At 42.7% G+C, this 26546-nt stretch overlaps 1 protein-coding gene and 1 long non-coding RNA gene across 3 annotated transcripts in view; one reads left to right on the top strand and one right to left on the bottom strand.

Moving 5' to 3' along the window:
* Window positions 1-5639: 5639 nt before the first annotated feature.
* LOC113577159 (uncharacterized) lies at window positions 5640-11113 on the top strand. Its single transcript, XR_003410593.3, has 3 exons — window positions 5640-5806; window positions 7228-7402; window positions 10970-11113. It is a non-coding gene; the product is annotated as an uncharacterized LOC113577159 (long non-coding RNA).
* A 146-nt stretch (window positions 11114-11259) lies between these two features.
* The window catches only part of trpc7b (transient receptor potential cation channel, subfamily C, member 7b), a 52699-nt gene continuing 37412 nt past the window's right edge, over window positions 11260-26546 (bottom strand). For both annotated transcript variants that reach the window (XM_027009643.3, XM_081712912.1), the window contains 5 exons: window positions 17686-17881; window positions 15974-16195; window positions 15027-15107; window positions 13988-14063; window positions 11260-13141 (listed from right to left, as the gene is read on the bottom strand). In XM_027009643.3, the coding sequence (XP_026865444.3) occupies window positions 12999-13141; window positions 13988-14063; window positions 15027-15107; window positions 15974-16195; window positions 17686-17881 (718 nt within the window). In that variant the 3' untranslated portion in view covers window positions 11260-12998. The remainder of the gene's footprint in view (window positions 13142-13987; window positions 14064-15026; window positions 15108-15973; window positions 16196-17685; window positions 17882-26546) is intronic.

Raw genomic sequence — 26546 nt, 5'->3', positions numbered from 1 at the left:
GAATGGAAAATTAAAGGCATATTTCATACCGAATCCCCCAAAGGAACAGTCTCGTCTCCATGGCAATGGTGGCGGCGGCAGTGGTGGGGGGTCATGAGAAAAATATATAATTGCAGAGGTATTTGAGTTGGACGCGATTTAGACGGGGGATGCAGGCATATGGCAGATTAGTGCCATTACCACATCGCTCGGCGCAGAACAAATTCTCTGACCAACCAGCGCAGCCATTTATTTAGCCTGAAGCCTTAACGTCGCAAACATTAGCAAACTGCATCCATAACGCCGTGATGTTGAAGTCTGTCAACATTAAAGAAAGCTGTGGAGGCTAGCAGTACCCTTCCATAATAGTTCTGATTTTTCTAAAAACATAAAGGGGTTGAAGGTTCTTGGATTCATTGTGAAGCTTAGATACCTTGTGGTTACTTTATGTATAGTAATAAAATAATAATCCAGTGGCAAAATTATTTTTAGACTTTTTTTGGCAGCGGAGTGTCAACCAACTACCCAAACAAACTGCCTTGGTGAGAGAAGGGATTACTGGCGATTGGTTAACTGCACATGCCCTCAGAGCCTCCTAAATGACATTGCTGTCAGGGGACATGGCCATGTCTAGGAGATCAAAGAAACAGCCCCCCAAAATAGAACTGAAATCACAGTGTAACAACTTTGACACTGAACCCAAGGTGCTTTTTCTTCTGTGGAGGAAATTGCAGTCAGCTGACTATTTTAGGTGGTAGGATGCAGTTGTAGTTGTTGTTTTTTTTTTTAAAGCAAGCAAACTATGGAATTATAGGACAGTTGTGATTATAGGACACTGGGACATTGCAATGGACATTAGGAATTTTAGCAGCTGTAACGAATTCCAGAGTGCCACATGGCGTGGAGCAGGACACACAGACTCCTTCGACATTGTGAAACATTTAATAACAACATGTAACAGACAACGGTGGCACTCACACATGACATTAACAGAGAACAGAAACACACTTAACCCTAACAACAATGATTGTAACATGAACACAGTCTAGATAAACATGGATACTAACATAAGACTCGACTGACAAACAAACTGACCAACAGTGAGGGACAAACTGACAGGGGTTTAAATAGACTAACAAGCACTAACGATAAACCCCGTACAGGTGCGTGCCCTCACAGGGGTGTGGCCACAAACAAGCGTGAACCCCCCCCCCCCCCATGCACGTGGCAGGCCGTACCACGTGACTGGTGGGGGGGGGGAGCGTCCCGTGACAGCAGCCAGCTATCATAAAACAAAGTAACTAATTTGGCATATAACACTGGTTAACAAAGATTTTGTCCCATTCAGAAATGCCTGTTTCTTATTTTTACATGCAGAATCCAAATATGTTTTCATAATTTCTCTATCACACATTCCTTTTTATTTGACTATACTTGCATATAATTATGAAAGTATGCAAACGTGGTACAAAGGAAAGCGGCACTTCTCTGCCGGACTCTGAAGAGGGATGTCGCTGAGGTGGAATATTGGCAAAGATCACACTCCTGTAAATTTTAGAAGTAGCTTTATATATATTTTAAGTGTTAAAGCAGTCTTATTTATGAACACTTATATAAAATGGAATGTCTCTGTCATTTATAAACCATGCATTATAGAAAAATTTGAAAAACAATTTTGAATTCAAATTGACCAGTGTGTTTGAAAAATTAGACACCTATTAAGCTAATTCTTTGCTAATGTAATATAAGCAATTGGTTTAATTTGTGTAAAGTCTATCAAAAGTATTATTGTTATTGATCTAAAGGAACAGAGTATTCTAACAGGTCTTCTGTGTGGACTCTTTGTGCTTCGTAATTACCCCATTCTGCTAGACAGCTATATGCTGTACTGGTCAAGTTCATGATACTTTGGCCATGTTCATTCCATTTCCAACTACTGTAAAACTTGAGATCTGGTCTGCTCTCTTTTGAGAATGAAAGCAATGATGTAGCTAATTTGTTCATATTTGTGCATTATATGAAGCGCTTTTTGCACATAAAAAATGCTTTTTAAATTGTTTACTTTGTTTTAAAATGTTTAAGATTTCTCAAGTGACTGTCTTGTTTACTTTATCAAATACAACAATGCTGGTTGTGGAATGCTCCACTAAAAATCCTTTCACTGTCTTTTTAAAAACTTTTGACACTGACCTATCTACGTTCGCATGAGGATATGTTTGATAGAGACTACAAAGCACTTCATTAAGTAGCTCTGGACAAGGGGGTCCATGAAATGCTATAAATGTAATGTAAGCATAAGGTACAGCGGCTTTCAGACTTCTCCCTGACTTTAACTAGTTAATTAGCAAGCTATTCTGTAGACGTTGACCTAACATCTCCCCAGTGGAGAAACACAGTCTCTTATCTATGTGCAATCAATCATTTTAGCTTGAATACAAATGTATAACCTGGCTGCAGAGCATTTGGTGGCCTTCTACCACTGCACCGTGGAGAGTACGTACATATATTGTATTAAAGCGTGGTCTGCCAACTGCTCAGAGAAAAAAGCTCTCCAGAGGGTCATACACACTGCCCAAAAAAATAATTGGATGATCTCTGCCTACACTGGAGGACATCTTCAAAACCCACTTCCTAAACAGTGCCAGAAGGATTCTGAAGGATGCAACTCACACATGCTATTTTCCTTGCCTCTGCCTGGAAGGTGTTCCAGGACTCTAAGGACCCGCATCTCCAACAATTTCTTGTGTATGAGGATGAAACATTTTTATTGTTTTAATATGATTCCAAGACGTTGCACAGCAAATTTTGTTGTATTTAATATACAATGACAAAAAATCATTCATGTTCACATTATAGTATCTTAAAATATAAAATGTTAGCATTATTCATCTTGGCTTTCTCTGTTGGCAATAGCTCCTAGGCCTGCTAGCATGCTAACATTAGCTAGCAGCTAACTAAGCTAGGACAAACTCTCAACATGATTTTGGACAGTTAGCTACCTAGATAATAGTTTTGATTAGGCTGCTTGCCACATAGGCATAAATGAAATAATGATTATCAAAGAAATGAGAGCCTTTATTACATGTGAAATAATCTGCAATTGTCAGTCTGTAATACTGAACAGATAATTGTCACGCAGCGCAGCTTCTTTTTCACATTTTTGAAACTGGTGAGTTGTTTTCATGTTCAGGTGAAGGAGCAAATATTTTATTACAGTCAACACTTATTTTGAGGCTTGTTAGAAAATGTCATTTATTGTGTGAATTTTAGCGATACCAATGTGCATTTGAGACACACTGAGAATAACTAAACACCTGGCCAGATATTTACAAACTTATTACAACAGACAAAAGTGAGTTTATATTTGTTTTTCTTATCAGTGGGTAAGTAGTTGGGTGACTGAAATCACATCAGATTGTCTCACTGACCAATGTGGTATCTCACCATGCAGATAGGTTTGGTTTAGTTTTACCAAAGATGTCTGTCATTGAAATATCTGCCATCACCAAAGTATTACAGTAGAGATACCTGGATTATAGTTTGAGGAATTTGTAGCACTGAAAGATTGTGCTTAAAAAAATTCAACTGCAACTTTTATTTCCTAACCTGCTCTTTCTCCAGTTAATCAAACGCAGAACGCACTGGAGCCAAGGTAGATACTGAAGATGTAGTTAATGTCTGAGCTTTGTACACAGAGATAGATCTCTCTCTATTTGTGAAATACAGATTGCAATTTAATCAAAAGATCAGTGCTATGAGCACTAAACAACTGTGTAGGCAGACATGTCAGAGGTAGATTTCTTAAAACCTGGATAAATAAAAGCCAAATGATCTTAAATGTGCCCTCCTAAAGACCACTTAGCCAACAGCCATTCGGTGCCTTGTTTTGAAGGGACCTCCAGTCATTCTTGGGGAAGATCTTTAACAGCAGCTCTGTGAGTAGCTTTCCTTGCTTGTCTGTCTGTCTCTCTCTCTCTCTCTTTCTCTCTCTCTAAATATCCCTTTCTTTACATCTCTCTCACCATCTCTCCCTCTGCAGCAGTGGCAGATCGGTCAGAGTTTAGATGATAGCTAAAACGAAGAATGACAAATTAAACTGACGTAAGCTTGTTGACTGTCCCCTCAAGTGAGTTAAACTCCTCGGAACAAAATCAAAGAGCAGACCGAGTGTCAGGACTTTGGAAAGTAGCAGTGAGGAGATGCAGTCCTGCATGACTGATCTAACCACATCCCTTGCAAAGGGTCCATGCAGGCCCTAAAACTATTTTATGATCATCGCACAATTGTTCGTAATGTAAAGAGCCTGTTTTGGCACAATTCGACTGCACTGATGGAACAATTGGTGACAGACTTCTGCTACAGCAGTATGTGTTCAGTATTGATAAATGTGTGTTTTCACCAAACATTGCACTTATTGTATTTTACATCTGAACTGAGGCTTGCATGCAGGAAAATATCTGTTACAAATATTACTACAGAATGCACTAAGAAAATTATCGATGACAAAAACCTGTTTTGGTCATATGTCCATTTTGTGAACACCAGGGCTTTTTTTCAGTTAATTATATATATATATATATATATATATATATATATATATATATATATATATATATATATATATATATATATATATATTAAATTAACTGAAAAAAATATGAGTGGTCAGATTTGGATTTTAAATAAAATATCTAAAAACTAAAATAAAATCCAGAAAATTACAGCACTACAGTTTGTGTTTATTTGTGATGGGACTGAATATATAAATAAATACAGCTCAAGCTCAATCTTCAGTACAAATCAATAAGGTTTTTCATGTACTCAACTCAAATGGTTACTTCCAGTTCATTGGCATTGGCATTCATTGGCGTTTAAGTTTTTCTTAAAACAATTTATTTTCTCTAGTATGCATTACTTAAATATTTTAAAGCAAGCACTTGTGTCAGACTCTTTAAGTACAATCAGCTTACCCGGGTTTACAGTGTAGCTCAAACCAACCATCACAGATGCTACCTAGATAGCAACCCAAGTTACAACCTGTTCTTCCACAAGTTTTGTACAATTACATGTTTCCACCAGAGAGGACACCAATTCCCCTGAAATTACATTGTGTAGCTTTAACAAAGAATAGTAAGAGTATATTGATGATGGGTAGTCCAGTATGACGTATCGGCCAGTTCTGGTGGCATCACTTCTCAACAGATAAAAGAGCTCTTAACTAGCTGTTGTTACTAACCTACCTATCTAAGCTTGACTCTATGCTTAACCTACCAGGGAAGTTTAGTTTGTGTTGAATATGAAACCATGAAACCATTTCACTGTGCCAGTGAGTTTGCTCGTAGTTCACTAGCTGGCTAGCATTACTAGTGAACCGTTCAGAGAGAAAAGCGAGGTTGCTGCGGTATATTTGCAAAATATTTTTTGCAAAACTATACAATCACGCTGTGTGCTGTTGGCTAGTTTCTGCATTCTTCTTTGCATTTGGCTAGAACAGCTACCAAGCCGAGCATGACTCACTGTTTGTTTTTGATACCCCAGCTAATGAATCTGGTGCTCGCTCTGAACCCGTCATACGTGTGTGTTTGTGTCATCATTCATAGAGGAAGCTATGAAAAAATAAAGAAACTCCTGTCTCAGGCTACAGCTGCCATTGTGCTCTTCTCTCTGAGCCGCTTTGCGCTGGCCAAAGAGTTTAAAGACTACTGACCTTCTGTGCACTCCATACCCTTGTAAACAAAGACAGAGAGCAGGGAAAGAGAGACGAGGGAGAGGAGTAAAGAAAATGGAGGAATGCGAAGGGACGTAGAGCGTGGCGGACGGAGACAGGGTGAGTGGAGCGGGGCACTGAGAGTTTATTGCAGATGAAATGCAGGTTCTGTCTCTTGTTATCAGAGGGGAGCGTTGCATGCACGGTAAATTCCGAAGGCACGCACTTCACGTAAGAGCTCTGCGCGGTCAAAGATAAACTTTTATGCGACAGTTGACTTCACTGCTTCTGCGTCCTTATCTCCTTTCTTACGAGACTAAAGCGAGGCCTTTGTGTTTTCCATGTTCAGGTGTGCTGGTTTGCTGCACAGTCTGCCAGTTGCATTGATGCATGTTACAATTTACAGGTGAATCGCCACTGGTCATCAGAAGGTCATCAGCTTAATGAGCATAATAATAATAATAATAATAATAACAACAACAACAACAACAACAATAATAATAATAATAATGTAATAATAAGTACAAATTTTCATAAGTAGTGAATAGAAAAAGAGCGTGGAAAGTGTGGAAGTGCAGGGTTCATTAGTAACCATTCTCACAAATTGCATCAGCGTAGTCTCGCATTGAATGTAAAGTCAAAGAAAAGTGGGGCACCCGTGGACACACAATTAGGTGAGGTGTGACATCACAGGGGGCTCTCCCCTGCCCTGGACGCCCATCGGCCGCCCCTGCATAGCCGATCTCTCTCCGGGCACTATGCTGCGTCCGATTCAACTCAAGTGACTGATTTAGCTAGTGAGATGAATCACATCAAGCTGTGAAAAACTGCGAGTACCCAGGAAGGAAGGCTACAACCCTGCGTGTAGTGTAATCTGAGCTGAAATGAGACTAAAAAACTCTGAAAGGGAATTGAAACCCTTCGGTGGAATTGTGGAGGGAAAAAATTCAGATAGTAAACTAGAAATAGGGCCCCCAAAACACAGACACTAGACATTTGGGTCTTTTTTTTTTAGTGTTTTATTAGAAAAGCAGAACGGGGATTTGATGTGTATTCTGTTTTTATGGCGGAGCCTTTTTGCAGTTAATGAACGGTTGCCAAGCAATATGCCATTGCCTAACCGAGTGAAAAGAACCATTGTTTAATCAATTATAAATCGAGAGACTCCAGCAGTGAGAGATGTATATTTGCCTAAGTATAATTTCAGCATACAGTGTTTGTATATGTTATACTGTATTCAGGTAGGCTTGTGCGAACTGTTGCTCAGTGTATTATTGTAGTCAATGTATTTGCGTGAGTGGTCATGAGATCATAGTTCATTTCAGTATAATTACACACACAGCGGTCACGTGTGTGTGTGTGTGGGGGGGGGGGGGTCACTATATGTGCATATGTACATTCTAAATGTATGAGTGCACCATGAACATGTATTGCTAGTCTTAAGTTTATAAGGGTGTACATGTGTAATTGTCCTTGCCTATGTTCAGGATGTGTGTATGTGTGTGTGTGTGTGTGTGTGTGTGTGTGTGTGTTTGAGTTAGTCATGACCAGATGTTTGGTCTTGCTTGAGTGACTGTCATTGCAGAACAAGACGCACGGTCATAAGACGCGGCACTCAGGGGAGCTGCATCAGACGAGGAAGGTTCCATACAGGACGCCACGGGATGACAGGAACGCTGACAGAATGCGTTGTGGTTTTGGAAGCTCAAGGCTTGCGTACGTCTGACAATTTGGATGTCATTAGAGGCACTCTTTATCTTCTTTCATAATTTTTCACTCAAAAAGTTCGTTTTAATTTCACTCGCAGCATCAAAGAAGCCCAATATACTGTATTCCACTGACACCATGGTGATAGTCGGACATCGAATGTTTCCTTTATTGAAAAGCTACATCTTGTTGGGTAAATAAAATAATCCCTGCTTGATTTCCCCATGCTGTCAGACATCATCAGGGAAATCAGTCTCCACTGCAGAGCGCATGTGATGGAATGGCTACGGGAGAACACTAGCCTCTAATTCCTTCAATCCGAGTTCTGATGACGGGCCAATCACAGCACCGTCAGGAGGGCAAAAGAACCTGTCAGAGGAGTCAGTGTCTCCGTAAAGGATTCCAGAGGTTGCTGGGGACCTCTTCATATAGAATTCCATAGGTTTCTGGAGAGCTCTTTGTAAAGAATTCCAGGGGTTTCTTAAAGAATTCTCTGGGCAAGTGACTTGTGTTTTCTGATAGCCCGGCATATGCTCCAGTGTAAGCATAATGGAACTGCGAGGTTGTCAGGGGAGGCTATACTGTCAGCGTAGAAGTCACAACACACACACACACACACACACACACACACACACACACACACACACACACACACAGAAGTGACATATAACTTGAGAGGTCGTAATAGCCATGTCCTGTAAAGTGACACTGCCCACACCAGGACTGTCAGAAGAGAATAATCGGTTATATTCCTGGGTTTTCTCTGAAGCACCGTGCATTCTGCTGGATCACAAGGAAAACACAGCCCAGATACAGACTTTGATTTTGGATTTTGTTCTCGTTCCAGTTGGTATTTTACAGAGCAAAACACCCCCCCCACACACACACACACCCACACACACACACACACACACATACACACATGCTCGCATGGAAAAAAGGAAGCAAACAAAAATGTACTGTTGAAAACAATGAAATAAACACATCCACAACTATGAGACTTTATTTATTTAGGTATGCTATCTAAAAATATCAACATCATAGTTTTTTTTTCAATCTATTTAATTTAGGATTGAAAATATTACAATATGATTTTCTTAATCAATATTTCTTTCCATTGAAGTGAAAAATACATTTTCTGACACATTATTGATAAGTGAAAACATCTTTTATATTCAGCAAAAGATAATCTTCCAGTCTGGAAACAGTAACAGAAGTAAATGGGTTAATGTCTGCACACACACACCTACAAACTCTTGTGCATATAGAAATGGTCATTACAGAAGTGATCTGTCTTAAGAGACTTACAAGAGACTATAATACGCAATACGAAGTGTGTGTACTGTACTGTGTGTACTGCAAGGTGCTAATTAGATAGCCTGTTAAAGAGTTGAGAGTCACAATAAGGAGCTTTTTAAAAAGAATTCAGCATAAACTAACACATTTTCTGCTACAACAGACACATCCCCTGCGATGTCACAGTGGATTTCTTTTGTGCACCCCTAGAATATCCCAGAATGTAATGCAAATCACACACCCCCCCGCCCCCCATGGGGATTACCGCAGAACAGAATACATGAGGATTACCGCAGAACAGAATACATGGGGATTACCGCAGAACAGAATACATGGGGATTACCGCAGAACAGAATACATGGGGATTACCGCAGAACAGAATATATGAGGATTACTGAAGAACAGAATACATGGGGATTACCGCAGAACAGAATACATGGGGATTACCGCAGAACAGAATACATGAGGATTACAGAAGAACAGAATACATGAGGATTACCGCAGAACAGAATATATGAGGAGTACTGAAGAACAGAATACACGAGGATTACCCGCAGAACAGAATATATGAGGATTACTGAAGAACAGAATACACGAGGATTACCGCAGAACAAAATATATGAGGATTACTGAAGAACAGAATACACGAGGATTACCGCAGAACAGAATATATGAGGATTACTGAAGAACAGAATACATGAGGATTACCGCAGAACAGAATATATGAGGATTACAGAAGAACAGAATACATGAGGATTACCGCAGAACAGAATATATGAGGATTACTGAAGAACAGAATACATGAGGATTACCGCAGAACAGAATACATGAGGATTACCGCAGAACAGAATACATGAGGATTACCGCAGAACAGAATATATGAGGATTACTGAAGAACAGAATACATGGGGATTACTGAAGAACAGAATATATGAGGATTACTGAAGAACAGAATACATGGGGATTACAGCAGAACAGAATACATGGGGATTACAGCAGAACAGAATACATGAGGATTACAGCAGAACAGAATACATGGGGATTACAGCAGAACAGAATACATGAGGATTACTGAAGAACAGAATACATGAGGATTACTGAAGAACAGAATACATGAGGACTACTGAAGAACAGAATACATGGGGATTACAGCAGAACAGAATACATGAGGATTACTGAAGAACAGAATACATGGGGATTACTGAAGAACAGAATATATGAGGATTACTGAAGAACAGAATACATGGGGATGACAGCAGAACAGAATACATGGGGATTACAGCAGAACAGAATACATGAGGATTACAGCAGAACAGAATACATGGGGATTACAGCAGAACAGAATACATGAGGATTACTGAAGAACAGAATACATGAGGATTACTGAAGAACAGAATACATGGGGATTACAGCAGAACAGAATATATGAGGATTACTGAAGAACAGAATACATGGGGATTACTGAAGAACAGAATACATGGGGATTACAGCAGAACAGAATATATGAGGATTACTGAAGAACAGAATACATGGGGACTACTGAAGAACAGAATACATGGGGACTACTGAAGAACAGAATACATGGGGATTACAGCAGAACAGAATATATGAGGATTACTGAAGAACAGAATACATGGGGACTACTGAAGAACAGAATACATGGGGACTACTGAAGAACAGAATACATGGGGACTACTGAAGAACAGAATACATGAGGATTACAGAAGAACAGAATACATGGGGACTAGAAGAGGACACTCTCATCTTCCCTATGAGAGAAGGCCTGGCACCTTTTTCCCCCTTTGCCTGGCGTACTCGGGTTGTGTGTGCGCTGCTGGTGGAGGGCTGTGCCTCCACCTCTGCTGTGCCTCCACCTCCCCTTCTCATGGCTGGACTAGTGGCTGCTTGGATGCAGGTCACTTTCCAGGTGCTGAGGTAGGATGGGCATAGGGGCCAAAAACACCATCTGAATCCAGAATCCAGACTCCAGTTTGAGACGGAGCCTGGCGCGTAGGGGAGGGGCTGTTGCATTTTATGCACACAGAAGGGTGCTGAATTTCAAATGCGCCTCATTAAAATGTAACGCTTTTTAAGATTCGTCAGTATCTTGAGTTTGCAGGGGACGGTGTTTCAGTTTTCAGTATGTGAGGTTTGAAAACCTCGAGGCCGAATTCTGAAATTTAGTTCCAGATCACACAAATGTGGTGAAAGTGTTTGTAAACTGAAAATCCAGTGCTTACTGGAAATCTAGATATTCAGAGACTGTGTTCTGTGTTCTAGGAAAACATTCGTTTGTCTGGAAAGAGATGAGAGGAGAAGAGAGGAAAGGAGAAGAGGACCTGAATATGATGTTCTTGATATGTAGACTGCTTTCCTATTTTTGCCCACTACCCCTGAACAATAAATAACATTTCAACTATTGTACTTCTGTCCTCTATTAAGAGGGTTTATCAGTTGCTTTAACAAGATCTTGAAACAGTTCACATCTTCATCACAATGTTAAAAGATCTTTCTCAAATTTCTTACCATAACATGTACATAACAGCACAACTGTTAGACAATAAACTGCTGTTTATTAGTTTATAATCTTGCTGCATATATGTGTGAAAGCAGACTGCATCTTTGTGTGTGAAAGCAGACTGCATCTTTAAGTGAGCGATTACAGAGCAGACTGCATCTTTAAGTTTGGGGGGAAGGTCACTGTGACTAGAGTTGGTGATCAGAGCAGCTTCTGTTTGGGGTCAGAAGGTCAGACCCTCCTTTTCTATGGGAAGTGGGAGATCAGACGCAGGATGGGAAGTGGGAGCCGGGGAGGGGAAGGGGAGGCGTGAGGAGTGCAGGAGTCAGGGGGGTTGTTGGGAAAAGATGCCATCAGGAAGGAGAGTTTCAGGCGAATACGTTTCTCCCAAATGTCAGTTCCTAGAAAGCTCCATTTACTGAAGCAGTGAAACTCCAGTACAGAAAGTACAGTAATCTATTCGGAAGTTATATGAAAAAAAAAAACTGCTGTAGGACTGAGCCAATCTTAACAAATAGTAACTTTTTGAGAGTCCAGTCATTCAATTTATTAGGAATTTTCAATTGTGAGACTGTTGTTGCAATGAAATTGTTTCCCAAAGCAAATCTTAATCTTTGCTTGGTTCAGTGAAACCACTACATTTTACTGCAAACTGCTGGGGAATAAACACATTGTAACCAGCAGAGGACAACGCATGTGTTTACATGCACTTAATGATCCCAATCGGATGTCTGGAGTTATCTGATAATTCAAGTGTTCGTGTAAACAGCATACTCCGATTTCTTAGATCGGATAAAGGCCCAGAAATCTGATTTAGAAATCTGAAAAGGAGAGCAGGATTTTAACCCAGTAATGGGATTGCCCACCGTATGTACACCCCCACCCTGATTCCTTTTGGTTTTCTCCATCCGCGCATGCAAGCAAACATAACCAGATAGAATGCAGAGCCGGCCCCGGAATTGGCAAGCAGAATTAAACGTGGCACCTGGGATATGGCCCCCAGACCCTGGAAGGCATCAGTACAGGGAAAGCCATAACAAGGACAGCACTGCGCAAGATTAGCAACCGTTAGAAAAAGACAAAGATCCACGTTTGCCCGTAAAATGGGTCCACGTTTACAAAAAGCCACGGCAGGAAGTCTGAAGTTTACGTCATGTCCTTCTGTGAGATTACTGGCTGGTGGCAAAATAGAAATCCAATTACTGCCTGACTCAATTATCTGATTACCCAAGTGCATGTAAACACGTTCGTCGGATTAGTGGCAAAATCTGATTTTCTGCAGTTATCGGATTATTAAGTGCACCTAGACGCGCTATGTGATGGAACCCATGGGCAGCTGCTCCCAGAGTTTAATCTCATTACACATATGAGCGCAAGTTATGTTCTTTTTGAGAATTCAGTCCTAATGTCAGTAATTTGCAAATTCTTTTATAGTCTTTGTGAAAGAAAGCAGCGGAAGGAAATGAGGAAATGATGGATTTTTCCAGAACCTTGAAGATGTGTTTTGTTGAGAACATTTTCTCTGGTACAGTCATCAGTGGCTCATGATTAAGTATCTGGCACTTCACAGACGAATTTCGTGTGTCAAGAACAAGAGCAAGTTTTACATAATTAGACACCATTTCAGAGCTGGAGTCAAAGCAACTGAGAAAGGCTCCATTTGTCTCCAAATTGCTCCCTCTCCCGGTTTCTCTCTCTCCTCCTATCCTGGCTCCAGCCTCCCCCTCCCCGCTCCTGTTGCCCCGCCCCCTCTCTTATTCTCCCCTCCTCCTGCCCCACCCAGAATGCTGCTCACGGCTGTTTTTTGGCGTTCTTGCCAAACTTGTCGCTGAGTTGTTGAATGAGGTTGGACAGTTCTTCCGTCGCCTGAGATTTGTCCTCCAGAAGCTCATACCGCAGACTGGAAATATCCTGCTTTATCTCCTTCAGCTCACCTACCACACACACACACACACACACACACACACACACACACACACAAACATGCACACACATGTGCACGCACGCAGGCACGCGCACACACACACACACACACACACACACACACACACACACACACACACACACACACACACACACACCCTGAGTAAAATGCAAAGTATGCTCAGGGTTCAAAGGTCTGATTCTATTAGCAAGAAATGTTTTTTTGTTTTGTTTATTTATCATTTAGCAAAAGCGAGTTCAGACATTTGCTCGGCACCTGGATTTCTGGTCATACATTACTATTAGAGGATGATATTAAAAGGATTTTGGAGTAACTAGGATTCATAAATTTGCCAAAACATGTATAATGCCAGATTTCATGCAAGTATGATGCCAGCATATTGTACAATCCATGCCAGGATGCATGCAAATTCACACACGCACAAAAAATCCTACTCTCTCTCTCTCTGTCTCTTGCTCTCGCTCTCTCACTCAGTCCCCATCTCTCACTCACACTCTCTCTCTCTTTCTCTCTATCTCTCTGTCTCTCACTCTCTCAGTGCCTATCTCTCTCTCTCTCTCTCTCTCTCTCTCTCTCTCTCTCTCTCACTTTCTCAATCTCTCACTCTCTCACACACACACACAGCTGGGGGTACTTCACCTTCATCATGCACATTTGTCAACATTAATAATTTGCATGTGTGTTTGCATATGCACTCAGCAAGATGCCCTGCTTGGTTTACAATGTATGTTAAAAAATACTGGTGTGTATACACACACACACACACACACACACAAATAACAATCAGCCCCTCTGTGTGCAGGTAAATAGACATTTAAGCAAATTAGGTGATTACCTTCATTGACTTCATCATTCTCCCTGTCGACCTGGGCCTTCAGAACGTACCTCTTTATGAGGCGCTTCATAATCTTCTGTTGGAGAGAGATGGAGAGACAGAGGAGGAGGTGTGGAGACAGAGGAGGAGGTGTGGAGACAGAGGAGGAGTGTGGAGACAGAGGAGGACTGTGGGAAAGGCTCTGGCTTCTGTTATGTTTCCTCTTCCCATGCTGGTTTATTGTCAGCTATCTCAATACAGTATGACAACTCAGGACATAAAAGTTAAACAAGTACTTTACTGGGTATGAGATCCCAATAAACACACACACACACACACACACACACACACACACTTTTTAGTGCTTTTGATGTTCATAGAGGGATATGAAATCCACTCAGGAGCTGCCGTACCTGGATAAAAGGCCTGACATCTAAACAAGGACACTTTTCCAGTGTATGTCCATTTCAGGACTCATGGACATGTTTGAGGGTTTACTGGCTCGTTGAGAGATGACAGCAAATACGAGCGTGCAGGTATCTGACCTTTAACCTCATCTCCTTGCAGTACCGTGACAGTATTTAAATCATGACTCTGAAGATATGGAGCCACTGAAATATGTTCTCCCCTCCCAGTTAACCTTTGACGAATGATCCAGTAGTGGTGCCAGAGTGTAAGAACTGTAAAAAAATGTTTAGCAGGTGAAAGGTTTTTTTTTTCTTTTCTTTTTTAAGTTTATTCTCCAGACCCACACTCTCAGGAAGGAACCTACAGGCTTGCTGGAGTTGGGCTTTGTGTTCCAGATGGTTCCGTGGATCTGAGTGTTTGTTGTGAAAACCAGCTGGAGGCTGGGCTTGGCTCAAGTGCTCTCTGTCTAGCTTCACTTTATTCAACTGGATCACCTCTTCATTGCTCCCTGCCTCTCTCCTTCTCTCTCTCCCTCCCTCCTTCTCTCTCTCTCTCTCTCTCTCTCTCTCTCCCTCTCCCTCTCTCTCTCTCTCTCTCTCTCTCTCTCTCTCTCTCTCTCTCTCTCTCTCCCTCCCTCCTTCTCTCTCGTTACCTGGTAGCGGGTGGGGTTCTTGATGGGCTTCTTCACCGTGTGCTCCTCTCTGGTTCTCGGGTGAGCTCGATATCGATCCGCCTGCGCGAAAGACAAAAGGAGCGTTGGAACACAACAAGAGAAACAAACGCTTCAGACTACGTCCGTGCACCAAATATATCAGAGCAGTCAGACTTCCTTTTAATGACAGTCTACAAAGCTTGTGCTCTGCAGGCAACGTGTTCCCTCCTCAAGCAACATTCACTAACAGATGCATCACTACAAACGGCTCCGAGTGAGTGAAACGGTGTCTCGAAATGTTCCAGAACAAAACGGTGTGATAAAGAAAGTATTTATCTATGAAATTCTGCAGTTCTGCAATAGCTTCATAGGTACTTTTGAGAGGTGGTCTGATTGAGTGAGGAGCTGGGTGTGAAGAACGCGTGATGAGCCTCTTGCTGAATGTGATGAGAATGGTGGTGAAAAATAATGAAGAATAGAGAGAGGAAGAGAGAAGGAGAGAAAGAAAACCCTCCTCCCGCAATCAGGAGACTTTCAGATCCGCGGCGTGATGAGGGGAGATGCAGACAGCAGCCAATGCAATCAGCGAACACACATATGGCATGTAGCCTGCCTTCCCACAGGCAACCATGGCTACACAGGTGTGTGTGTGTGTGTGTGTGTGTGTGTGGGTGCGTGTGTGTGTGTGTGGGGGGGGTGCGTGTGCGTGCGTGTGTGTAAAATTGTGTAAAACAATGTTTTCTTGTGTTGTCAAACACCAATGCAGTGCAGTGACTTCAGGCCCAACATGCTTGTAATGTCTTTGGTTTTTCAAGTCCTACTTGGTTGCAGGATACACACACACACACACACGCACACACACACATACACATGCACACATACACACACTATCAGACATTTTACTCTTGGCACTGGCAGTGGAGGCAGAAAATGCCTATTTTTTAAACCTTTAGTCGTGAGTTGAGCATGCCCATCTCCAGCTCATTGTCATGGTGATGACCTTTGGCCTTGCAGAGGTGCACGAGGCAAGCTTTGGTGCGCAGGACCAGATAGTAGAAGGACTTTGGACTGGGCACTAGATTGAAGGGGGCGGGCAGGGTACGACCCTCATCAAAATACGAGAGCCACAACTTAGCACGAGCAAACTTCCACTCAACATCAGCATCCTCCTACAGAGAGAGAGAGAGAGAGAGAGAGAGAGAGAGAGAGAGAAAGAGAGAGAGGGTGAGGAAGAGAGAGAGAGAGAGAGAGAGGGAGAGAGGAAGAGAGAGGGTGAGAGACAGAGAGAGAGAGAGGGAGAGAGAAATAAAGGCGAGTTTATGTGTATAGCCTTTTTAGTGTACAGCTCAAAAGTGCACAAACGTTAGAATAAAATAAGAAAGTTTATTATATCCTGAGATCTAACACCGGGTTTTAAAAAGTTACATGAAACAATTTATTTAATTAGAAAATGTAATGATACAACTGTAGTACAATTATTTAAACAGAAATCCATTTAATAATGGATTAATCCATTTAATAATGGATTAAAAGAGAAAAAAATACATTTAAACATGCAATAATAAAACTAAAGTAACAGAATAAAGCACTGGTAGATAGTTCAAGGTTAAGTTTATAGGCTCCACTATAAACAAGAGAGAATATCAATGTTTTTAACCGGAATGTAAAAATTGCTACATTTAAGGCACAAAGGTTTATTTGGGAGTTGGTGGTGGTTCTAGGAGCTAAACGCTGCCTCACCACGACAGGTTTGAACTCTAGGTTCTACTGTTCAATTACAATCTGCACATCTGAGCATATCTGAGCATATCTGACCACATCTGAGCATATCTGAGCATATCTGAGCACATCTGAACATTATCGAGCACATTTGAGCATATCTGGGCATATCTGAGCACATCTGAGAATATATGAGCACATCTGAACATTATCGAGCACATCTAAGCATATCTGGGCAGCATTCTAGGCCTGCTCCTTTCAGTGACTGACAGATTAGTAGCAGCGATTGAAGTCACTCCTCCGACGTACCGGCCAACGCTGTGCAGCTTCTAGAATTAGAGTAATGTGTTCCATTCTCTTTGTGCCGGTTCAAGCTCCCGCAGCACCAGTTGTTGACTGGTCTGTCGGGGGAGTCCAGTAAGGAGACCAGTACAGTAGCCAGCCCTACTGGGGATACAAGGTTCCCCCGGGACACTAAGGTTTTGACCTGTTCTCTCCTCTGTTCTTGGATATCCAGCTTTCTGGGTGACTAATTTGCTGGCGAAGATGAGATCCAAGTCTACTAGAGCACCGAGCCTCTCGACGAGGTCTTTAGTTTTGGGGTTTGAGATTTAAGATGTGCCTGTTTGCCAAATATCAAAGGAAGGAAGGGCAAAAAGAAAAAAAGAAAGAAAGAAAGAAAGAAAGAAAGAGACAAAGAAAGACATGATGGTATAGGAAAAGAGCAAGAGATATGGGGGGAAAAACCCTGAGTGGCTGTCAGCAAAAGCTAATCAACAAAATTGATTAAGAAATAATCACAAATCTATAGTCTGTTTAAACTTTGTCTATAATTAATTAATTAGTACCTGCTAAGTGCCTCATGAGTGGCTGATTTGGTAGTAATGGAAGTGATCAAAGAACAGAGTGACTGATGAGTTCTTCCTGGGGTTGTCCTCACCTCGATTTCCTGGTAGGAGCTGTTAATCATGGCTATCAGCATGTTGAGGAGCACGACCACCATGGTGACGTTGTACACGCCATACAGGACGTAGCCGATGTTCTCGATGAACTTGTGGTCGTACTTCAGAACCACCGAGATCACCTCCGATAGGCCAAAAATGGACCAGAACAGTGTTTTAAAGCTTTCCTCAACCCTGGAACACACACACACACCAACCGCATACACACAATGTGAGGCCATGATGCACTGGTTTTAATTGGCACATATATATGTTCCTTTCCTTCCTTGACGAAGGGTGGTGGCCTGATGGTGTGTGTGTGTATGCTTTCCGAATGAGGAAGACTCCCTGCAGTCCTTCGTCCTTCTGAAGCCGCATGCCTCCGTCAGGGCCATGCTTAGGTATGTAGGCCAGGGATTAACATAGCCAGAGAATATTCAGATTAAACATCACCGGTTGAGCTGTCTGCAGAGTCTGATTTGCGTAACGGTGAGCGTGCATGTTTGTGTGTGTGTGTGTGTGTGTTTGTGTGTGTGTGTGTGTGTGTGTGTGTGTGTGTGTGTGTGTGTGTGTGTGGTAGTGGGGGGGGGGGGCGTTGTGGGGGAGAGAAACTGCCTGCACAGTTTGCCGAGTGATTTTATGATGGCCATTCATAACCACTCACTGGGCCCTTTCAGCACAGAAGCACAGCCAAAAAGTCATCATGGAGGGCGAGCCAATCAGTCTGGGGACTAAAGTACTCTACTACTCTCTCTCTCTCTCTGTCTCTCTCTCTCTCTCCCACTCTTTCTCTCTCCCACAGTCTCTCTCTCTCCCCCTCAGGCTCAGTCTGTGAGACCTGGAGTACGCAGATGTGAGAAGTCAATTATACTAACAGGAGGGAGAGTGAGTTCAGGATAACTGGTGGGGATGAGATTAAGATTATTAAGATTGTCTTCACCCTTGTCTTCACAGACACAAACAGAAGGGTTTTCTATGTATGTGTGTGTGTGTGTGTGTGTGTGTGTGTGTGTGTGTGTGTGTGTTGAATGTATGTGGTAGGAGTTGTTCAGTGTTCAGGTGTCTGAACTGCACATAACACTATGACACAAGCATGGACGTAACACAAGCACAACTGTAACACACATGACGGCATTCCCATGTCGCAAGGGTTACAAACGAAGCCACAGTAGTGACACACCGCGGCCACAGATGAAGCCACAGTAGTGACACACCGCGGCCACAGATGAAGCCACAGTAGTGACACACCGCGGCCACAGATGAAGCCACAGTAGTGACACACCGCGGCCACAGATGAAGCCACAGTAGTGACACACCGCGGCCACAGATGAAGCCACAGTAGTGACACACCGCGGCCACAGATGAAGCCACAGTAGTGACACCATGGCCACAGATTAAGCCACAGTAGTGACACACCGCAGCCACAGATGAAGCCACAGTAGTGACACACCGCGGCCACAGATTAAGCCACAGTAGTGAGACACCGCGGCCACAGATGAAGCCACAGTAATGACACCATGGCCACAGATGAAGCCACAGTAGTGACACACCGCGGCCACAGATGAAGCCACAGTAATGACACCATGGCCACAGATGAAGCCACAGTAATGGAGAAGAGTAAAGTCTAACAGTGGGGCACTGATGCACACACTGTTTAGAAAAGGAACAAGGCCTGGGTGAAGGCGGGGAAGCTGCCTGACCAGAGGGGCGTGGCACCATGTGGGAACAGAGGTAAACAACTGACACATGGTGACACGCTGACAAGGGAAACAAACCACACTGCATGGAAAGTCCCATCTCACACACACACACACACGCACACACACTGGATGAAACTGCACTGATAGGTGCAGGTGAAATTTAATATGCAGTCACTACGACAACAAAATCCAAATGAATCTCCCTATCGTGATGCCCATCTCTTGTTCTTTCTATTCATTATGATGAGGAAGTAAAGGTTATCGGCTTCCTGTCTTCCTCCTCTTATCTCTTCTCTGCAGGGCAGAGTCACGTATGTGTGTGTTGAGTCACAGAGTTAATATATGTGTCTGTGCTGAGTCACAGAGTCACATATGTGTGTTGAGTCACAGAGTCACGTATATGTGTGCTGAGTCACAGTCACATTTGTCTGTGCTGAGTCTCAGAGTTAATATATGTGTGTGCTGAGTCACAGTCACATTTGTCTGTGCTGAATCAGTTATATATGTGTGTGCTGAGTCACAGTTATATATGTGTGTGCTGAGTCACAGAGTCACATATGTGGGTACTGACTCTCAGAGTCACACATGTGTGTGCTGAGTCACACACACACACACATACACACACAGTTTACTCCATATATTTGCTAGTAGATGATGAATCACATGCACATTTCCACCATTTTTGAAACTTACAGAGGACACAATTCCCACTCATCAGATGTTAGAGCGCTAAAGAATAATATAGAAACTCATTGCAGTCTCAGTACTAGGGTTAAAACTTTACTATACAGATTTAAAGGCTTTAGGGAGAACAGTCCTGCAGCATGTACTCCTGTCACCTTATAAGAGGGGTTATGTTTTTCTCCTGAATCTGCATATTATTATATGATTCAAATGGCAAGTGTTAAATTCCCATAGTGATCACATTACTATAAAGAGGGAAAGTGCATCAGAGAAAGATTATTTAATAAACTCTCGGTGAACAAAAGAGCTTTTCTCACAGTCCTGTACAGCTCTCCTCCTGATCTCGCCCCACTTTCCCTTTAATAAATAATCCCACCTCTTTTCTCTTTTCTCTCTCTGCAGTTTCCTCTTATCTCCCTTTTTGGAGCCAAAACCAGGGATTCCAAAACAACATTTTCGGCTTTTGAAATGAATGGTTTTGGTAGCTTTTTTAGACGAACGTCAGATTACAGGAACGGCTGCGTTTTAAGGGTTAGTGTACACGATCTTTTATGGAGTGTAAATGTTGGGGCTGTGACATGCTCCCATTTTGTTTTGGGATGAGAGAGCGCTAGCCCTGCAGATGAAGCAGCCAGGGCTGTCTAGTGTATTTCCAGACTCGTGATGTAAATAAAGACGCCTCTCAAAACCCCTGGCCGTGACTAAAACGAACTCTCGCTTTGGTCACTGGGCTGTCTCTTCAACTCCCTTCTCATCTCCTTCTCTCTCTCTCTCTCTCTCTCTATCACACGCACTCTCTCAGGCATGCTGAGACATGCATAAATATTAAAAGATTATCTGTCTGTCAGAGCAGTATCCATGGCGATGGGATGATCTCATCCCTCTTGAGGATAGGCCTTTCCCGTTTAATGGCAGTTTAATATTAGAAACACTAATGCGATCTGACTGATCATACGTGTGGCAATGTGTGCACGTGCACATTACTTTACAATGGATTAGTGACTACTGTCTAGTTTTAGCTCAATGCAGAACATAAGATTTATTCCCCATAGCTTCCTTACCTAGCAATCCACACACACACACACACACACACACACACACACACCCCATAATGCATTTTTTGGGTTTGTGAAATATGTCTCATTGTTGCACTGATGCTTAAACATGGCAGTGCTGCAGTGCTGGACAGTCTTCCCAGCAGCTGAAAACAATCGTGTCATGTAACCAGTTCTTTAAGCCTGACACTGCTGAGGAAGTCAGTGGGAGACTGCCAACTGGTTTTGTGACTGGAATTAACTCTTCCTCTTAGTCCTTACAACGACAAATCTGTACTTCTGCAGATGTTCACCAAGCAACCCAAAGGTAGCTGTCGCTTCTAAGAGACAGCAAAAATGGGCAGGTGCATGGATGTGTGCAATTATTTGATTTTTGACAACAGAGGAGTGGTTTTGCCCACAATCTTTGCCCACTGCTAAATGTTAATTGATTACTTGATATAAGTTCATGAAAAGCCTTGTTTTCAGTTTTTTTGTAGACATATTAGAGTGATCTGTATTTTTAATAAGAAATACAAGAAACGTGTATGTTAGGAATGGAAAACTAGTAAAATTGGTGGGGTAGAAATTATTGCTGATTGCTCTATTGTATAGTGGAGTTATAATATTCAACTTTATCTTCAGTAGAAGTGTAATTGAAATTTTACCCTTCATCACTGATGGATATTATTTGCAGTTGAAGTTAAGGAAGTATTTATGGCTTTGGGTAATGTAATTTATAGTTCCCATATACATCTTTAACATGTCTTCTGCAAATGATTCTATTATCATCAGAAAGATCTGGTCATAATGAACTTGACATTGATATATACCTGATTTCAGATTATCAGTGGAGGTACCTTAGATTCCTGACAGATAGAGCTCTAATACTGTTAATGCACTCAGAGACAGCTTTGCCTTTCCTTAGCATTAACTGATGCATGTAGATATTTAAATGTACAGATCACTTAAATCTGACCTTTCTTCAAAGCCTCATATAGACCTATAATTGGTCAGATTTCACCCAATAACAGGCCATGTTTTTTATTATTGACATTAAACTGACTCATACCAATTTAAAACAAATTATTAATCCAGCCCTTTGGAACCTAGACTGTAAAAGCTGTCCAGTATATTACAACACATCGCCCTACATTTCAAATGTCTGCCTGAGCCAGTTAGGAGCTTTGAAAACACAAATGCTGAAAGAAAAGTCTTTTAAGCAGCATTTTGACATTTACAGCAGTTGGCAGACTCTCTGATCCAGAGCGAGGGAAAGGTTTAGTAGCATGTGAGCTCATCGTGACTCAAACCCATGACCTTGGTGTTATGGTACCCTACTGACCCTACTGACAGAGAAACACTTTCTACATCTATACAATAGGTAAACAACACCAAAACCAACTCTGCTAAATGCATTGTCCTTTAGAAAACCTTTAGAAAAAGAATGTAAATAACATCTTTTGTTCTTTATAATTCTTTCTTTGAACCTCAAGCGACAAATATCTGATGTGTATGTCCTAAAATGTGTGCTCATAGAGAATTATGAGGTGGCGCAACCATACTAAATGACAGAACACAGAGATGGACTTAAAAAGGCAGCAAGCAGCCATAATGGCTTTCATAGTGGGTTTTGGGACTCTAATTAAACTCTTTGGTACATCTGTTTATATCAATCTTCATTTTTTCCCAACATCTCAAAGTGCTATTTCTAAGATTGATTGAACATTAAAATTAATGATGGAAGATTAATGAAATAACACGATACTACAAAGGAAAACTGTAAAGTACAACTAAAGTGGAATTATCTTGAGTTACTGCTGGTCTCCCGACAGCCCCTCCAAAGAGTTCACCTACACTCTGCACATGAGAAATCCCCAAAGTTGTAGAGTGGACAAACGCAAAGAACGGAGAACAGAGGTCGCCGTGTGGCGTTAGTGCTCTGGGCAGGTCTTAGCGCACAAATCTGCCAGTAGCACATTCTTCTCCCATCTGTGGCGACGCTTCCAACAACAAAAAAAAAGATCAGAAATGGAACCCGGCAGCCTTGACCCGGGAATGAGGCACGGGGCTTATGCATTCACACCAGAGTTCTGCGGGTTTCTCCGATCCGGGAGAAGGTGTGAAGCGTGAGCCATATCACATCCAGCCTGTCCATCACAGCCGGTTTCTCCATCGGCGAGCTGCAGCAGGTGGCAGGCGGCTCCTCTGGGCAGATAACGCGCGGTGAAAAGCAATAACTCGGAGCCAGCCCTGAGTCCAGGCACTCAACGCGCCAAAGCAGATGAGCCACACTGCCGTTTCCCTGCTCCTAGGGCTCAGCCAATCAGCTCGATTACCCCTGGGATTTATTTATTTGTTTGTTTGTTTGTTTTTTCTCTCTTTGGTACATTTAAGAATTGTACAGTGAACAGTTCTACATATACATCTCAAACAGAGTATTATATGCCTTATATCCAAGCAAAAACCCCCCCCCCCCCAGATCTTGCCAATCTAGACAACTGTGTATGTGCAAGTGTGTGATATATACTGACATAATGACGAAGTGCTACATGAAGTATTGGTGAGTATTGCTGTTAGGAGGGCTTTGAGACCCTAGCTGAGCACAACACATGCACTCGCCTGGTGATTATAATGTCATGTGGTAAGAAGACACATGTCATCCTGAAGCACTTCTCTCGCTGTCTATTCGAATTCTGTGGTGGTTACTTTGAACACCGTGCTTACTACTATGCAGCAAGCATCTGCTTACAACCCAAGAGGTCACCAATTTCAATCCAATTACATACAATCCACTAATTTTGCATGTCCAGTAGCTTCGTGTGGGTGTATAGCATCATGTCCCATGACAGAGGAAGAAACCAGTTGGAGACCAGTGCACTGTCACTAATAGACCCACTGGCAGCCTGTACGCTGACTTACGCGGCAGGCGTTGGAGCTCCACCTGCCCCTAGCTAAGTTTTGTGTATTTACATGCTTTCACTCCCTGCTCATCAAGTCTTGCTGGTTTTAATGCGACTAACGCCACTCCCATTGTCTGTCCTGTTCTCTCAGCGTCTGTATCCAAGCGTCCTTCATTCCTTTGTTTCTAGGATGTTGTTTTGTAGTCTGGATTTGTCTGGCGGGTCTTGAGTCCACCCTGGTAGGGCAGAGATGCTCGTTCTTTTACATCTCACATAACTGCCTGTAATACACCTGATTTCATGTAAGGATTTAATAATCCCTTCCTTTGCAAGGTAAGGCAGGCGGGTTGAATCGGTATCGCTCAACAGGGCACCAGGGCTCTCTAAGACTCTAGATACCCAGGCTCCATTTTCAATATCTTTGTTTATCTTAGTTAAAATGTATTATTGTTTATAATCTCACTTCTAATTATTTTCTCAGCCTTCCTGTTATACCTGATCATTGGCCAAATTAGTGTGAAGTGCTAATTCAGGCTGGTACAACAGATGCCATTTTAATTGCTATGAAAGCCCTGCCAGTGAAGCTATTTAAACAAAATTTGATCCAACAATACCTCAGCCAGTCAGCCTCTCTCTGCTGTAGTCTCCTCTGGTGCTTCTCTCTCCACACCTCACTCTGGGCTCCTCCTTCTCACTACCTCACTCTGGACCCCTCCTTCTCACTATGTCACTCTGGACTCCCCCTTCTCACCGCCTCACTCTAGACTTTTCCTTCTCACTACCTCACTCTGGACTCCCCCTTCTCACCGCCTCACTCTGGACTCCTCCTTCTCACTACCTCACTCTGGACTCCCCCTTCTCACCGCCTCACTCTGGACTCCTCCTTCTCACTACCTCACTCTGGACTCCTCCTTCTCACCGCCTCACTCTGGACTCCTCCTTCTCACTACCTCACTCTGGACTCCTCCTTCTCGCCGCCTCACTCTGGACTCCTCCTTCTCACTGCCTCACTCTGGACTCCTCCTTCTCGCCGCCTCACTCTGGACTCCTCCTTCTCACCGCCTCACTCTGGACTCCTCCTTCTCACTACCTCACTCTGGACTCCTCCTTCTCACCGCCTCACTCTGGACTCCTCCTTCTCACTACCTCACTCTGGACTCCTCCTTCTCGCCGCCTCACTCTGGACTCCTCCTTCTCACCGCCTCACTCTGGACTCCTCCTTCTCACCGCCTCACTCTGGACTCCTCCTTCTCACTACCTCACTCTGGACTCCTCCTTCTCACCGCCTCACTCTGGACTCCTCCTTCTCACTACCTCACTCTGGACTCCTCCTTCTCGCCGCCTCACTCTGGACTCCTCCTTCTCACCGCCTCACTCTGGACTCCTCCTTCTCACCGCCTCACTCTGGACTCCTCCTTCTCACTACCTCACCATTTTGTTGCTTAGCCACATCACCAAACTCACTCTCCTTTCCTTTCTCCATACTGGGTGGCTCAGTGGTTAATGCACTTAACTAGTAATCAGAAGGTTGCCACTGTAGCCCACTACAGCCAGGCTGCCACTGTTGCAGGCCTGAGAAAACCCTTAACATGCAATTGCTTAAATTGTACTCAGTCATAATTGTAAGTCACTTTGGATAAAAGCGTCAGCTAAATGACATAAACGTAAACATTGGTCCCTTTCCCTCACCTACTTATTTTTCCTACGTCCACTTCCTCTAGAAAACTAACGCAAAGTACACACTGATTCTCATGCATGCACGCTCACACACACGCACACATTTACATGCAGGTTTTTTTTAGTCACGCGCAGGTTCAAGGCAGAGAGCTGGCGTTGGGGCCTAACTTCGCCCACACAGACCATGCAAGACAGCACCCCCTGCCTGCCTCATCACAACTGAAATAACACATGCCCTTTTTTGTTCTGAGCCGTCTAACATTACCGTGTTATCTTACCGCTACTCTTCTCACTCTGCATTCAAATGACTGCATTACAAATATTGAGTACATATCGTGTGTATGCTTTTCTTTGTTGTTGTTGTTGTTGTTGTTGTTGTTGTTGCCTTTTCTTTTATCTCAGAGGTCTTTTTTCTCCCTCCCCCTCCAGTGCTGAGCCTCATACACTTCCATTTCCACCTCTCTCTGGCTCCGCCTCCACTGCTTTCTGCCCGCCCACTCTGCCTGCTCAAGCAGGAGCCTATCCCATTCAATTAAAGGTCACATGACCACATTAACTGACATTATTATCAAAATATTTATAAAGTATCAGTCTTTCAATCACTCCGGAAGGATCACTGAAGATGATTTTGTTAATACCTAAAACAATGTGAGTATGAGATGTTATAGTACCGATTACCAGTCCAGTCTAATCTTTTTCTGTTGTCTTTCTGAATAAAACTAAACTTCAGAGGTCTGGTTTATATAGGATTTGAACTTGTATTTTATTGTAATCAGTTTGTATTAACCATCCTTTTATTGGGTAGTCCTTCATCAGTAGTGACCACAGCTATTGCTGGAAGACCACATTTAGCCCAGACTAC

This window comes from Electrophorus electricus, chromosome 4 (genome assembly GCF_041902795.1).
Source record: "Electrophorus electricus isolate QZ-2024a chromosome 4, ASM4190279v1, whole genome shotgun sequence".
NCBI classification, from domain to species: domain Eukaryota; kingdom Metazoa; phylum Chordata; class Actinopteri; order Gymnotiformes; family Gymnotidae; genus Electrophorus; species Electrophorus electricus.
The sequence above is the reverse complement of the archived record's forward strand: the minus strand, read 5'-3'. Positions and strand labels throughout refer to the sequence as shown.